The 15,819-nt window shown below is 36.0% G+C and overlaps 1 protein-coding gene across 1 annotated transcript in view; it reads left to right on the forward strand.

Annotated features, from left to right (window-relative positions):
- Positions 1-3,405: 3,405 nt before the first annotated feature.
- Positions 3,406-15,819, forward strand: part of LOC129264514 (protein phosphatase 1 regulatory subunit 36-like) — a 37,644-nt gene continuing 25,230 nt past the window's right edge. Inside the window, exon 1 of the mRNA XM_054902397.2 lies at positions 3,406-3,612. Within this exon, the coding sequence (XP_054758372.2) occupies positions 3,583-3,612 (30 nt within the window). The 5' untranslated portion in view covers positions 3,406-3,582. The remainder of the gene's footprint in view (positions 3,613-15,819) is intronic.

Below are 15,819 nucleotides of genomic sequence, written 5' to 3' on the forward strand. Positions count from 1 at the left end.
GATGAATTTCTGAAATAAAAAAGAAGTAGCGAAAGGGGCAAATCATATTTTGAAAGGGATAGTGCAATTAAAGGATGCACTTGCAGAAGGAAGCAGAACGCTAAATAAAGAAACCGGGCGCTCATCGGGCAACAACAGTGAACAGCTACGCAGAAGGCAAAGGAGCACTTGCTAACGGCATAAAACGGGTCCTTCTCAGGTATGAAAGGGACACAGAACACGTTCGTGAGGAGCACTGTTCTTCTGTAAAAAGGGGCACTGATTCGAGAAATAGCACTTACAAGAGGGCAAGGGGCACTTGCTCACACATAAAACAGGTCCTTCTCAGATGAAAGGGGCACAGAACACGTTCGTAAGGGGCACTTTACTTGGGGAAAAAGGGGCACTGGCACGAGAAACCGCACCTATAAGAAGGCAAAGGGGTAGTTTTCTAAGGTAAATAAGGCACTGATTCGAGAAAGGGCACTTACTAGAATGTAAGGGGGCACTTGCTCACGCATAAGACGAGTCCTTCTCAGATGAAAAGGGCATTCACGTTCGCGAGGGGCATTTTTGGTTTAAAAAATGGCCCTGATACGAGAATGGCACTTTCTAACACATAAAACCGGTCCTTGTCAGGTGAAAGGGGTGCAGAACACGTTCGAGGGCGTTCTAGAGGGGCATTTTTTGGGGGTAAAATTGGCACTTATACGAGAAAGGGCACTTGGTAACACCCAAAACGGGTCATCCTCAGGGGAAAGTACACGTTCGTGAGGGGGGAGTCTTGTGTAAAAGTGCTTCAAAAAGTGGAGGGGGCACTGTCCCCCCCCCCCCAGGATCTCTGCCCCGCATGCTCCGCCCCTGATAGCAAAATATAGTAATGAAAACTCGAATACAGGTCAGAAGAATTTTGCATAATTCAAAATGGTATATTTTAAGCTCCATCTTGAGAAGATTATTATCTCCCTCTTCCCCCCTTTTTTGCGCCTCCAATAGGGGAGGGTGGGGTTGGGTTGACCGCGGCCTCTTGGACCTCCACCTCGACACGCCTTTGGAAAAAAAGAGGGAAATATAGATAAATGTATTTTTCACAATTTGATGAAATGCATTTGGCCTATGTGATCACTCCGCCCTGTGGTCATGCCCTCCTTAACAGTAATAACAGTCCCGAATATTATTTTGAGCGACGTCACCCCCCCCCCCCACCCCCTCCAATCTTGGCCACGCCGATCGCGCTATCGCAAAGAAAATAATTTACAGCGATAGAGAGTTACATACACTGCGCGATTGCATTGCTAAATATTACTAAATTTATACATTTTATTTCACATGAATAAGTTATGCTAATTTTATTAACGAAATCATACTTTTTGCTCCAATTCACTATAAATGTAGCTTCGCGCCGGCCGACTCAGTTTTGGTGAAAATACGGCCGAGAAACATTCCTTGAAATCTTTCTTTTAAATGTCATTATATCAAGCATTTCATGGCGTGATCGCATTATTTTAAGTCAGATTATGTTCATGATTATAAAAAGTGCGTAAAATGTCCAGTTCTAAAGGTTTTATCTCTAAAAATTTCCAATCGCTCTTTACGTTCACATAATTTACTGACTTACGCATCATCTTCATAACTTTTTTTCCCAACATGTCAAAAAGTGTGTAAAACGTTTATTGTCAGGTTAGTTTAGGTCCATAAAAAGATCCGGCTAGCGCTTCGCGCTCGCAACATCTATTTAGCGAGATACGAATAGTGTTTGTGATTAAAACTTTAGTTTTTAGGTCTGTGCATTTACAATTTTCAGCCAGCACTTCAGCGCTCGGATTATTTCCCAATTAAAAATTGTGAGTGAAGACAAGACTAAAAAGTCTTTCACAAAGGTAATTTTTTTATGGTCAGTGTGCCAGACAGGGGAAGCCTATTCAAGAATGAGCCTAACTATGCACGTTGTGTATATACAGTCACCATATCAGCCACACTTGCCTTCGATTTCCTGAGGATACAGAGAGTGTATACAATCTACGCGATGCTTTGGAAACAATTCCTTCAATAGGTTCCATTTCAGAATGTTTTGAAGTGTAACTCCTAGAAGTTTGATATTTTCGACAACATTGAGTGGGGTTGAGTTAAGGTGAAAATAAAAAAGAAGTACATAGTTTTTGAGGAAGGATATGGGCATAAGGTTACATTAATTTTAGATGGTTTGGGGAGGACATCATTATCAGTACACCATTTTGAAAGAAAATCAAGTGACGATTGTAATAAGGGGTTTTCGTTACATTTGACTATTTATCCCAGTGTCAAAGCGTCAACATCATTACTTCCATCGGGGAATCCCACTCGCATATATACAGCATCATTTATTTTACAAGCATTAGAAATAAAACTGGACCTAACTTGGTATCCTGCGTTACCCCATAGGATACCTCTACCAGAGGGGAGTAACACTAATTATAAACTTTAGTAGACTGAGTTCGATTAGTCAGGAAACTGCATGCAAATAATTGGAATGATCGACCTATGAACACCCAAAAAAATGAATGAATGAATGAATGAATGAATCAATCAATGAATCAATATCAATCAATCAATCAATCAATCAATCAATCAATATCATTCAATCGTCACTTAGTCAAGTCATTCGTGTGAGAGGGTCTGTGAGAGAGAGAGAGAGAGAGGGGGGGGGGGTGCAGCGGATTTAAAGGGGAATCCAACCTTGGTCATTAATGTTGTGTTGGAAAGGAGAAAAATAAATAAACAGATTGTTGAAAGTTTGATAGAAATCGGACAAGCAATAAGAAAGTTATGGCTGCTTTAAAATTGAGATCCTTATGTAGATTTCAAATTGGCAACTGGGTAAGTAAATTATGGCAAGGGGCAAGGACGACTTTCCCATAGGCCATGTAATTAATTACCAGGTACCCATTCCCAAGGGGTGCGGTAATCTAATTACAACCAAGGTAGTATATTGTTTTATGTCCTCATGAAAGAAAAATACATTTTGAAGTAAAAGTTTTGACAAAAAGTTATATTTCAGCCATTTTATGCATTGGAGTACATGGAAAATTAGTCCTTGCCTTACATCATTATGACATCACACATGCGGCCCATTTGAATTCTCCATGGATTAAGTGATTACCAATATTTACAACTTTTAAAGTTCATAACTTTCTTATTGTTTGTCCGATACTATTCAAACTTTCACCTATCAAATTGTCTGATATTTCTATTTCCTCTATATAAACATTTTTTTTGGGGGGTTGGATTCCCCTATAAAATCAACCGTATCCCTTTCGCTATAAAACTATTCGTAAGTTCTTCTAAAAAGAATGAAAAGATGTAAAATAATATGTTTAACAGCCCCCCCCCCCTTTTTTTTTTAAGAGAGAGAGGGGGAGAGAGAGGAAATTTGATAATGGTGAAAATACGACTGATTGCCAATCAATCGTGCATGGTCCCGCAACCGGTAGTGGTCGAGCGCCAGCTTTTGACATAAGTTGTACATCCCCATGACAACGTTTGCCCGATCGGAAGCCAATTTCCAGTTAAATTCTGTTGTTTTTTATTGAAGGCAACTTCTTTATTGTCATAGCCAGCTTTACAATGGCCAAGACCATATCTGTTTCAGAGGATGTAAGTATAGTACTCAGTTTTCTTTCATTCCTGCTGCAAGTAACCAAGGCTTAGTTATGAACTTGCAAAAAATTGTCGCAGCTGAATCTGAGCCGTACGGTACGGTAATGCCGTGGACGCTTGCTCCCGGTGCTCCGGCTTGGATAGCGGGTAGGCGGTATGGCACCGTATGCTGCAAGCCGCAGCTACACTGCAGCTTCAGCTTGTTCATCCATTCAGCTGAATCTCAGACTCAAGTTCGGTGTTGGTGTTGAGAGCATGGAATGGCAGTTAACCCTGCTACAGTAGGGAGATTTTTTAATTTAATGAGATTTGGTGCATACTAGACAGCTGGCAGCCGTCTGTTCCCAGGTCAAAAAACCAGTTAAGGACCAGTTCATCCAACTGGTACTGGTACCAGTTGATTCCAGTTAGCGAACTGGATTCAATATGGAAATTGGAATACTGGAATCAACTGGAATCCAGTTGATTCCAATACTGGAATCAACTGGAATCCAGTTGACAAATTGTAACTGGTACCAGTTGGAAATACCAGTTGGCAACTGGTCCTAACTGGTACCAGTTAGCAACTGGTACCAGTTGACAACTGGTCCTAACTGGTACCAGTTAGGACCAGTTGGAAACATGAGTTGTCAACTGGTGCCAGTTAAAACCAGTTGGAAACACCAATTGTAAACTGGTGCCAGTTAGGACCAGTTGGAAACATGAGTTGTCAACTGGTGCCAGTTAAAACCAGTTGGAAACACAAATTGTCAACTGGTGCCAGTTAGGACCATTTTGAAACATGAGGTGTCAACTGGTGCCAGTTAAAACCAGTTGGAAACACCAATTGTCAACTGGTGCCAGTTAGGACCAGTTGGAAACATGAGTTGTCAACTGGTGCCAGTTAAAACCAGTTGGAAACACCAGTTCCCAACTGGTGCCAGTTAGAACAAGTTGGAAGCACCAGTTAGGACCAGTTGGAAACATAAATTGTCAAGTGGTACCAGTTAGAAACACCCTGCAATGTATAGCATAAACAAAAATGAATCATGTGGATATGTACATTCCCGATCTTTTACTCTTCTCGTATAATCACTCCTTCGTTTTCCTTGCGCACACACACATTAGAATATTGGTACCAACACCCCCCCTCCCCCCTCTCAGGCGGTTATTTCAATTATAAATTATCTTCAATTATCTTTACATTGAATGTCCACTCCTGTTATAACAATGTGCAAGGACAAGTGAAATAATTATCCTTGCACATAGGACTGATGAAATGAATCAAGGTAAATTTGTAGCATTGTATTGAAACCTTGTTAATTTCCACATGCACAATATAACAGGATTGGACTGTAAACTTGCTCTGGTAAATCAATCCCTCAGTCTCTTGAAATCTGTACCAAAAAACATCAGAGAATGACAAAAGTCACAAAAAACATCTATATGGTATTTAAACTAGGAATTTAATGAAAGAAAATTATGTTACAAACTGTAACATGCTGTGTATAATTCTTGTATTATGTGTCAACAAAGATCATTAACTTACACAGTAAATATGTAGTCAATCCAATTTTTACATGCTAGCTTGGAGACAAAATTTGAATATAATGCATCTAAGCATTTACCTTCAATAAATAATATGTACTATTTTTAAAGGAATGATAAAGGAGTCTTTTTTTAATTATTATTTATTGAGATCTTGGGGCCCTCACTGGCTCTGAAGAGGAAACGTGAAACAGGTACCTTCCTTTCCTGTAGTGGCACTTGATCTTTGCTGGTAGATGCGATATATCTGAAGATTAGAAGAAAAAAACAAATGGAATGAAAAATAATAAGTACAGTGAATACCGTAATACAAAATTTCAGTGGTGTAAAATTATATCTGCACATAAAGAAAAATACATGGGATAGTGAAACTTCTCTAAGTTCCATATTTCAATGATTCAATTATAAATGATAGACAGCACATCATCATTTTTATTACAACATGTATAGTAAGTTCACATGGTCTTGGGAATACTTCTGAAATTGACATTGCAGAGATGAAATTGCCTCGACCTTATACCTATACATTTATTTTAATAATAAAGACTTAGACTAAGTATGTTTGCATATATGTATCTAGGAGTCTATGTTGCACATTATCTGCTAACATCTGATGGGTATTTCATGATTGTCAGTGCCGACTATTTCAGTGAAATCATTGCTTTTGATTGGCTGAGAAGCACTGGCCTCTGACTGTTACTATGGTAACTGTCGGAAAAAGACAACTTGTTAATGCTGACAACTTTCAAAAAGCAGTTCCCAGAACATGTTTAAAAACGCAAGACAAAGCAAAAAAAAAAAATGAAATACAAAATTTTATCCGAGGATTAAAGGGATGGTCCGGGCCGAAAATATTTACATCTAAATAATACTTGAGTAAAATTCACAGAGCAAAATGATGAAAATTTCATCAAAATAGGATAACAAGAAGTTATTGAATTTTAAAGTTTATCAATATTTTGTGAAAACAGTTGTATGCACTTCGTCATGAATATTCATTAGGTGGGCTGATGTCACATCTCCACTTTCCTTTTTTTTATGTTACTAGATGAAATCATAAATGTTTGATTTTTTCATACACGTGTAAATGATGCGTCTCCATTGTAATGAAATAAGTTGCGTCAATAACTAATGCACCTAATCAGTTGTCAATCCAATTGTCAATAGTTCTTGGTTAAAAATATCTTAATAAACCTAATCTCATATAATAAAATACAAAAGGGCAATTGGGATATGACATCATCAGCCAACCTAATGAATATTCATAAAGACATGCCTAGAACTATTTCACCGGAATAATGCAAATCTTTAAAATTCAAAACCTTAATTAGTTATCAAATTTTGATCAAGTTTTCAGCATTTTGCTATGTGAATTTTACTCTATTTATTGAGATATGTTTCCAGCCTGGACCATCCCTTTAATTCTACTTCTACGGTACCCCCACACATACTGGTAAGTCAGAGGTAAAAAACAACGAGAACCAATTTAATTTCAAAGATAAAAAAATACTTCAGCCTCCAGATTTAAGAAAAAATTCAGGAAATGTTATTTTAGTTCAGACTAATTGCGCACGTTTCATTTCGGAGGTCAATCTGAAATTATACTTCCAGTTTTAAATTCACGCCATTTGGTTATGCAAAAGCATGAATTAAAATTGATGGGCATGGGCCCATGTCACTGGCTAGCCTAGAGGACTCCATGAAGATAATTTTATCATTTTTACATTGTATTTTCATCACGGAGCCTAGACAAGCCTCCTATAAGGTTGCTCGTACAACTGTGTAAACAAAGATAGATTTCCCTCGGAAATCCACCTTTCCCATAATGATTTTTGGGCAAACATTAAATTTTTACATTTTGTAAGCCTTGATACTCTAAATGTGTACAAAGGCTTTAAAAAAAATTAATTGTAAAATGTACAAATTGGAAATTTTCTTACAAAAAGGATCACTTGCTTGCAGATCTAGTCCTCACTGCCTCTGAAGAGTTCACGTGCGACAGGTACATTCCTTTCCTCTACTGGCACACATTCTTTGCTGTTAGATGCGATGTATCTGAGGAATTTTTTTCAAAAACAATGGAGAGAAAAATAATCAGTACAGTGAACAACAGCGAATAACAAATACGTATATATTACAGTGAATAGCAATACATGTCTACACCTTAGGCGGGCAAGGGTTACTACAGAGTGTTGTAAAATTCCATTTGCACTTTAAGAAAAATACATGGGATTGTGAATCAATTTTTACATTGTATTTTCATCACGGAGCCTAGACAAGCCTCCTATAAGGTTGCTCGTACAACTGTGTAAACAAAGATAGATTTGATTTTTCCTCGGAAATCCACCTTTCCCATAATGATTTTTGGGCAAACATTCAATTTTTACATTTTGTAAGCCTTGATACTCTAAATGTGTACAAAGGCTTAAAAAAAAATTAATTGTGAAATGTACAAATTGGAAATTTTCTTACAAAAAGGATCACTTGCTTGCAGATCTTGTTGTCCTCACTGCCTCTGAAGAGTTCACGTGCGACAGGTACATTCCTTCCCTGTACTGGCACACGTTCTTTGCTGGTACGGTAGATGCGATGTATCTGAAGAATTTTTTTTTAAACAATGGAGAGAAAAATAATCAGTACAGTGAACAGTGAATAAAAATACGTCTATATTACAGTGAATAGCAATACATGTCTACACCTAAGGCGGGCAAGGGTTACTACAGAGTGTTGTAAAATTCCATTTGCACATTAAGAAAAATACATGGGATTGTGAATCAATGATTCAACTATAATGATAAACAGCACATCATCATATTTATTTAAAAAATGAGTAAGTTCACTTGGTCTTGGGAATACTTCTGAAATCGATGTCGCAGAGATCAGTCCTTCATGTTTATAATTCCATGGAGCTCAATAAATGGCTCTCCTTATGCCTCCGAATTTGCTTTCCTAGACACACTCAATTTTATAAAATGCTCAATTGTTGTAGATTGTTATTAAAATTGTAAATGCAACAGCTGTGTAGCTATCAATTAATCTGTGGTGAAACTAGGCTTGGGTCATGTACAAAATATCGCGCTCCTCAAAAAAAAATTATAAGTAGGGTGTCCGAACTCATATTAGGCCTAAAAAAAGTGCTAGAATTTCATATTTTACATCTTTAAAACCATTAAATCACCATCTCTTTTCCATAATTCTCATAATAGAAGATACACAAAGACCCCAAAAGAAAACTTGACATCTGAATTACCTAACTTACAGCCTCCTCATATGGAGGGCAGCAACGAAGTATTCGGATCTCTACTCCTGGCGGTTCTGAGCTGGGCCTTCTTCTGGAAACTACCGGTACCCCAGGTCATGTTCACTGACTTCATCTCCTCCTCGAGGCTCAGTATGACTCCAGGTGGTTTTGGGTCTCCCTCTCTCCTGAAATACAGAGTCAAAAAGTGATAAACAGCTAGGCCTATTCATGAAAAAATCAGACTCTTAAAATGGTGGAAAAAATAATGAATTTCGATTTTCGGCATTTCAAAATCTCATCAAAATCCTCAAATCGTGTGTAAAGTGATTGGTGCGCAGACACGAGGCGCTGGCCACTATCATAATGTTAAATCTGAAATTGAAAATCATAACTGGCTGAGTCTCAGATTTTTTCCAAGACCAAGAAAATCAGTTTCACATTCGATCACATATCTCTCTCATTTACTTATAACAATATATGGAACAATATCAACTGAAAGATTTTGTGAAATAAAAAGAAATTCATGTTAAATCTTAACACAAATCGTAAGGTCAATATGATGTATGTGCGCAGACTTGCACCGGCATGGCAGCCACACATCCACGCCCGGCTAGTCGCGGCCGGCAGGCAGCGCTGAGGGGCAGTAACAGGATGTCCTGACGAACTCTAACGTTACAGCTAGCCCCGCAGCTAGCTGCGAGCCGCGCCATTTAACAAACTACGAAAAGAAAATCATAGAAAATTGTTAACTTACCTGTAGAGCCTACTGCGAATGTCTTAGCTTTCAAGTCATTGTCCAAATCTGGTCCGTGTGATTTCAGTGGTTGAATTATTATTAAAACGGCCTTCTTTATCCTTCTTTATCGCACTAGCACTCGATAAAAGTGCGGTGCAAATTATCGGCGCGGCGAAGATGGCTCTTTCAAATTCAAATTAGATTGGCGGTTTGCGTTTGGCGGCGCTGGTTAATTTGCATAATTATACGGACGATAGCGATCAGTGGCACTCAGTGCGCATGCGCAGGCCCGCCCGCGCCCGGTGATTGAAGGAAGATCTGCTGAGTCAGGAATAATGAAGGGGGGGGGGGGTCTAAAGCAAGAAAGAGGTTTTAAAATAGATATACGAACTTCTTAACATAAAAATTTCTTCTTGTTTGGTTTTGGTTGGCAACCAGTCAAGAAATGACGATTTTTGCCTCTGCTTTTGGAGCTTTTTTTTTTCTTTGAAAGTTTAAGAATGAATTAGCTTAATATTTGTTCTTTATTTCTATTTTATTTATTTTCTTTTTCTTTGAAAGATAAAGATAGCCTTGCTTAACATGGCAAGGTTGTAAACTAGCAATAAATATGCGCATTATAAATAGAAAAAAATAGCTATTCTATTCACCTTCAAAAATATTTTTAAAATATCAGTGAGTTAAAAAAAGAAAAATACATTAATTTTTATATGATTTGTAAAAATAGTGTAAAATAGTCCTCTTTAACTTAAATTAGAAAAAAGGGATTAAATAGGAAGAAATTTTTTTCTCGCAACATATATCTAGGATAACAATTTTTTTAATGTAAACTAGAAAATTTCACTGAGAATAACATGTTTCGATTTAAGTTATATGGTAATATCGAACCACATACTTTAATGAAACTTTTCAAGGTGGAAATATTAAAATTAACATAAAGAATAATTAAGTTAGTTATTATGTAGATATTTTTTTCCTCTTATCCTCAATCGAGCTGTGTATAGGATGGATAAATGCATGGCATTTATTGTGGTAAAAGGCTGAATTACATGAATTTGTACAGAGCAAAATTTCAGTAAACAAATAAGCAACAAAAAAAAGTATACTAATGTATAATATTGGAAAGGGGATACAAAAAGAAAAGTATACAGGGAGGGGGGGGGGAATAATGTCAAAAGCAGGAACGGACAAATGTTGGGAGTAGGCTAAATGTATATACCTTTAACATAATGAACATTTTCACATAAATATATATTTAACCAATGTTGAATGAATAACAATACATGTAGATTAAAGAGTGGATTGTATGAAATAATACTTGCTTTTTTTTAAGAAAAGTAACGCTTTGTTGATGGTAACAATAATAATAGTTATAGGAAACACATTCATGAATGATAATCATAAAGAATTATCTCAAAAGGAATTAAAAACAAAGATAAGAGGACTTTGAAGTAATATGATTTGTACAAAAAATATAAATATTAATGTAAAGTGGGTTACAGCTATATTGAGCCAGTGACTTGTCGGATAAGAAATTTGAATGATTACTGCAGATATCAACAATTACAAAAATATTTCAAAAGTCAGTTACAGTTTAAGCGACAAATAAAACAACAAAGGTATGAAAACATAGTTCTTATATAATATATATATATATATATATATATATATATATATATATATATATATATAAACTCTGTTGGAAATAAGTACAATGCATTACCACTATGCCTCTTATATACATATATATATATGTATATATTATATATGTATATACGGGTTCTTACTAGAATCAACTGGTAAGTCCTATTGGTTCTAACTGGTATCATTTGGTTTGATATTCCAGTATGGTTAATGGGTTTCAAGTGGGTTATGGGTGGCCTATGGGTTTCAACTGGTATAATCTGTTCCAGTTTGGTTTATGGGTTTTAACTGAAATCAGCTGGTAGATATATACTGGTAATCATGCCTATTGGTTCTAACTGGTATCAATTGGTTTGATATTCCAGTATGGTAAATGGGTTTCAAGTGGGTTATGGGAGGTCTATGGGTTCCAACTGGTAAAATATGTCCCAATTTAATTGATTTATGGGTTTTAACTGGAATCAACTGGTAGTATACCAGTAATGTATGCTGGTTTAACTGGTATCAATTGGTTTGAAATTCCAGTATGGTTAATGGGTTTCAAGTGGGTTATGGGAGGTCTATGGGTTCCAACTGGTATAATCTGCTCCAGTATGGTTTATGGCTTTTAACTGGAATCAGCTGGTAGATATGCCAGTAATGCCTATATTGGTTCTAACTGGTATCCATTGGTTTGATATTCCAGTATGGTTAATGGGTTTCAAGTGGGGTTATGGGAGGTCTATGGGTTCCAACTGGAACACTCTGATCCAGTTTGGTTTATGGGTTTTAACTGGAATCAACTGGTAGGTATACCAGTAATGCATGTTGGTTCTAACTGGTATCAATTGGTTTAATGATATACCAGTATGGTTTATGGGTTTAAGGTGGCATTAACTGGTATATACACCTATTGGGTTTCTATGGGTTCCAACTGGTATCAAATGGTCCAGTTTGGCTAATGGGTTTTAAACTGGAATCTATTGGTAGATAAACCAGAAAGGCCTATTGGTTTTAACTGGTATTAACTGGTGTACTAATTTATACCAGTATAGTTAATTGGTTTCAACTGGAATAAACTTGTATGTTTTCAGCATGTCCAGTTGGGACAATGGGTTTCAACTGGAATATACTGGCATGGTGGGAGTTTACCAGTTGTGCCAATTGGTTTCAACTGGTACCAGTTGACTCCAGTTGAAACCAGTTAAAATTTCAACTGGTTTCAACTGGTTTTTTTACCTGGGTTTCAAGGAGTTTTTTTGAGGTTCCAAACTTCCAGTCTGTGCCTCGCCCTCGATATTAATTATTATTTAACAACAGGATACTGCCACACGATAGACCTGCATAATTTCTGTTTTCACAATTTTCTTTCCAAGTTATTGAGACCACAATCTACCCTAGTCCCGTGTCTATGTGTAAATGCACGGTGAGCTTCCTGGGTTAGCTATCGTGCAGCCACCATTAGTAGGGGGTTAACAATGCAAAATCCTCCCAACGGGGCTCATCGATTTTTGTCTTTATTTCATAAATATATATGAAAAGTGTACCAAAATAAAGATTATTATTCCATTTTGGCCTGAAATGCACCAAAACGGGGAAAAAGTTAACTTAAAAGGGGAAAAAACAGTGACTTACTTCGCCTTCGGCTGTCGCGCGAATTCACTTCCCTGTTTTAATACATAAACGTATGGATTATGGCCATTGAGTCCCTGTACAGATCGAGCTAGAACTTCGGTCTCTGTATTTGATGAGTTGAGCCAACAGAGTTCAGTGGAACAACCAACATAACAGACCGAAGCTTTTGGTCTAGGTGCATACCTGGTCTATGTAGGAGACAACAGTCACAGCTCAGCCTGTAATTTAAATTACAACATCTAACTTAGTCGTTGACAACATTAATCACCAGATATTGTGATACTTGCACAAGTCGAGACGATTAAGATTTCGTCATAGGCCTAACTTTACATTTAAGTTAAAAAGTTATTTAAAAAAAACTACAAAGGGGAGGAGAGCTTCCCCCAGAACGTGATAATAGTCAATAACATAATTTGTCAGTAAACGTTGAATCATAAAACAGACAAATAAAGTCTGGAACATGACATTCTGCACAAAGATCTAATTCTAGCATTAGATCTAACGTGATCAGCCTGAATATGAATCAATTTTTTTTTCAATCTGTAATTTAATTGAAAAGTAGTTGTAATTGAGCATTTCTTCAATTATGTAATTGTAATTGAAGAAAGTAATTGAGCCCAACCCTGGTAATGGTAACCTTAAGCATAAAACTATATAGATATAGAAAATTATTTACTATTGTGCCTTTCACCACTTTACATCTTTTTATCTGATACTATATTATTACTGTATTACAAGTGGGGTACTTTTTTGTATCACTTACAATTCTTCCATTCTTCTAGATGAGTAAAACTAGAACTATATCATAAATAGAAGTACTTGGAAGTTACCTTTCTTAGGTTTGTGCTTTTTATAAGATTTCTGATAGTAAAAGGTATAACCTCTTCGGAAAATCCCCAATTTGTCCCAAAAATGAAAGGGGAAAATTATTTATAAGAAATAATGCAATGTTAATCTTTAAAGCTGCAGTAATTTCTATATAAATATAGTTATTTCATATTTGCATTGGTAGTTTATCTTATCTAAAGAAATCTAATAAAGAAGTGTAACTTCCTTTTTTATTCTAAAAACACATTTCATGATATTTTTTTATAATTCTATTATTCGAACCCAAATAAAATGTTGTTAGAGAGGAAAAGAAAAATCAGAAAAGAAGATATAGACTCTTCTGAAATTTTGAACAATATCAAACAAGCGATACAGAAGTTATGAATTTTTGAAAGTTGTAAAATTGATGAGCTCTTTACCTATGGAGACTTCAAATTGTTTGCATTTGTGATAAAATGGTTAAAATGTTATTATCAAAAGCCTCACTTCAAATGATCTTTTTCTTTCATGAGGACATGAACACTATACTACCTGTGTTATATTTTTATAATTGCCCCAGAGGAATACATGTACATGTGTAGGTACTTAAGGTAAAACCATAAATCTTCTCCCAACTACATGTCATTTTTTTCCACTTCAACCACCCTGCCTATGGTGAATCTACATGTAGATCTATGCAGCATATTATAGTACACATTTTAAAATTCTTTACCTTTTTACCCAAAATACTCAGATCCATAAAGTTATTGTTTTTCATTATTAACTTGGGGATAATTTTTTATTCACTATAGCACTCAAAAACTTGAATTTTGAGCATATTTTTGTGTGGGCCCTCTAATGATGGAAAGCAAAGTTGGTCTGAATTGTTACCAAGCAATCTCTCTTTTTAATTTAGAAAAACAATAATAAAAGAATTCAATTTACTTTAGAGCCAACTTATATGATGAATAGCTGTAATAGAAAATGATAGTGTAAAAGAATCAAGCATTTGATCCCAAGAACAACAGAAAATAAGCCAAACATTGCCATTGTTATTTCACCACACAGGGAGTACTAACAGAGGACAAGGTAATATCATAACATTATACATTGAATGAGTGCTACTTGTCATAATTTACTTACTCAGGTCCCAGTTTGAAATTTACATAGTCTTAGGAACCTCAATTTTAGAACAGCCATAACTTTCTTATTGCTTGTCCAAACTTTTTAAAACTTTCACTATTCTGTTTAGCTTATTTTCTCCTCTCAGACTCTCACACAACATTTTATGACCAGGGTTGGATTCCCTTTAATCATCTAATGGCATGCCTAAAAGTTACAAGATGTAAATTAGTGATTCTCTTTGTTTTGTTTTGTTTCATATCAAGCTCAAACTATACATGTACAAATCCAATAAGTTGATTAATCTGATAATTCTTGATATATTTGACTGAAATTAAATATGACTTGATTCACTGTCTATTTACATCCTGACCAAAATATGTTAACATAACTCTGCCTTTATCCCAGGTTTTTTAATCCATGTTTGTACACCTTTTCAATAATGTAATATCAGGCCTTATAGATCTATATTTTTAACCTTTTAAGATCACCTCTACTGTGTGACAAACTTGACAAAGCTAAATCCCATAAAGCAGTCTTTTGCATTATACCAAATTCCAATAGCTTAATCTTTAATATCAAGCAAAATTTAGAATTATAGATTTTGTTTATGGAGTTTGCACTCCCCAAGTACAGTCCGACCTCTCTTATCCAGCCTCCCCTTATCTGGATCTCTCCATTATCCGGACGCACACTTGCCAAATTTTTTTTTCCATTTAGTACGTGGGGAAATGAGATTTCAATCTAAACTCAAAATTCCTACGCAAAACATACATTTTCGAATATAGTCTATCTGTAACCACATTATTTTTTATGAAAATATCTTGCCCAAATCACCAAAAGAACTTGGACAGGATAATTTCCAGTAAATGAGTTCGCAGTGCAATCATTTTATCTCATTCTCTTTTTTTTTCTGGGAAAATACAACACATGTCTCACTAGCTAGCGCTGGGCCTTGATACGGACAGCACTATTTATCATGTTTGAGCCTACAGTCATAACAATGGCTGTCTTTGCAAAGCTGCGATGCTCGCCGCAATCATCCAATTTTAAAACTTAGTTTTATCGAGCCATTCTCTTTCTTTCGAGGTATGCTAGATGTATATCTCAATCATTTCAGCAGGTAAATTATCCAAGAGTTTTGGTAACCACTCGATTTCATTTCTGTCAAAAATGCCTATAGTTGATTTGCACTGACACTGTAATGAATAATGTCTGTGTACGCCCACTTCAATAGATTACGTACGTGTAGCTACCATAGAGGAGGCAGCTGCGTGTATTTAATATTGGGTCTCCCAGATCTGAATATATAATATGTAAATCAAACTTTCATCCCAAATTAGAAATTATAAACCATCAATTTTTTTTGTAATACATTGCCTATTTTTCATATTGCTTTCTCTTTGATCAAACTGTTCTAAATATATGTAGGTTAAAATTGGACCTCATATTTGGCTGCTCTAGGTCTTGCTTTCTTTAATTTCTTCTTTTCTGTCTGACTTTGCTCCTGAAC

The sequence above is a fragment of the Lytechinus pictus genome, chromosome 7 (genome assembly GCF_037042905.1).
Source record: "Lytechinus pictus isolate F3 Inbred chromosome 7, Lp3.0, whole genome shotgun sequence".
NCBI lineage: Eukaryota > Metazoa > Echinodermata > Echinoidea > Temnopleuroida > Toxopneustidae > Lytechinus > Lytechinus pictus.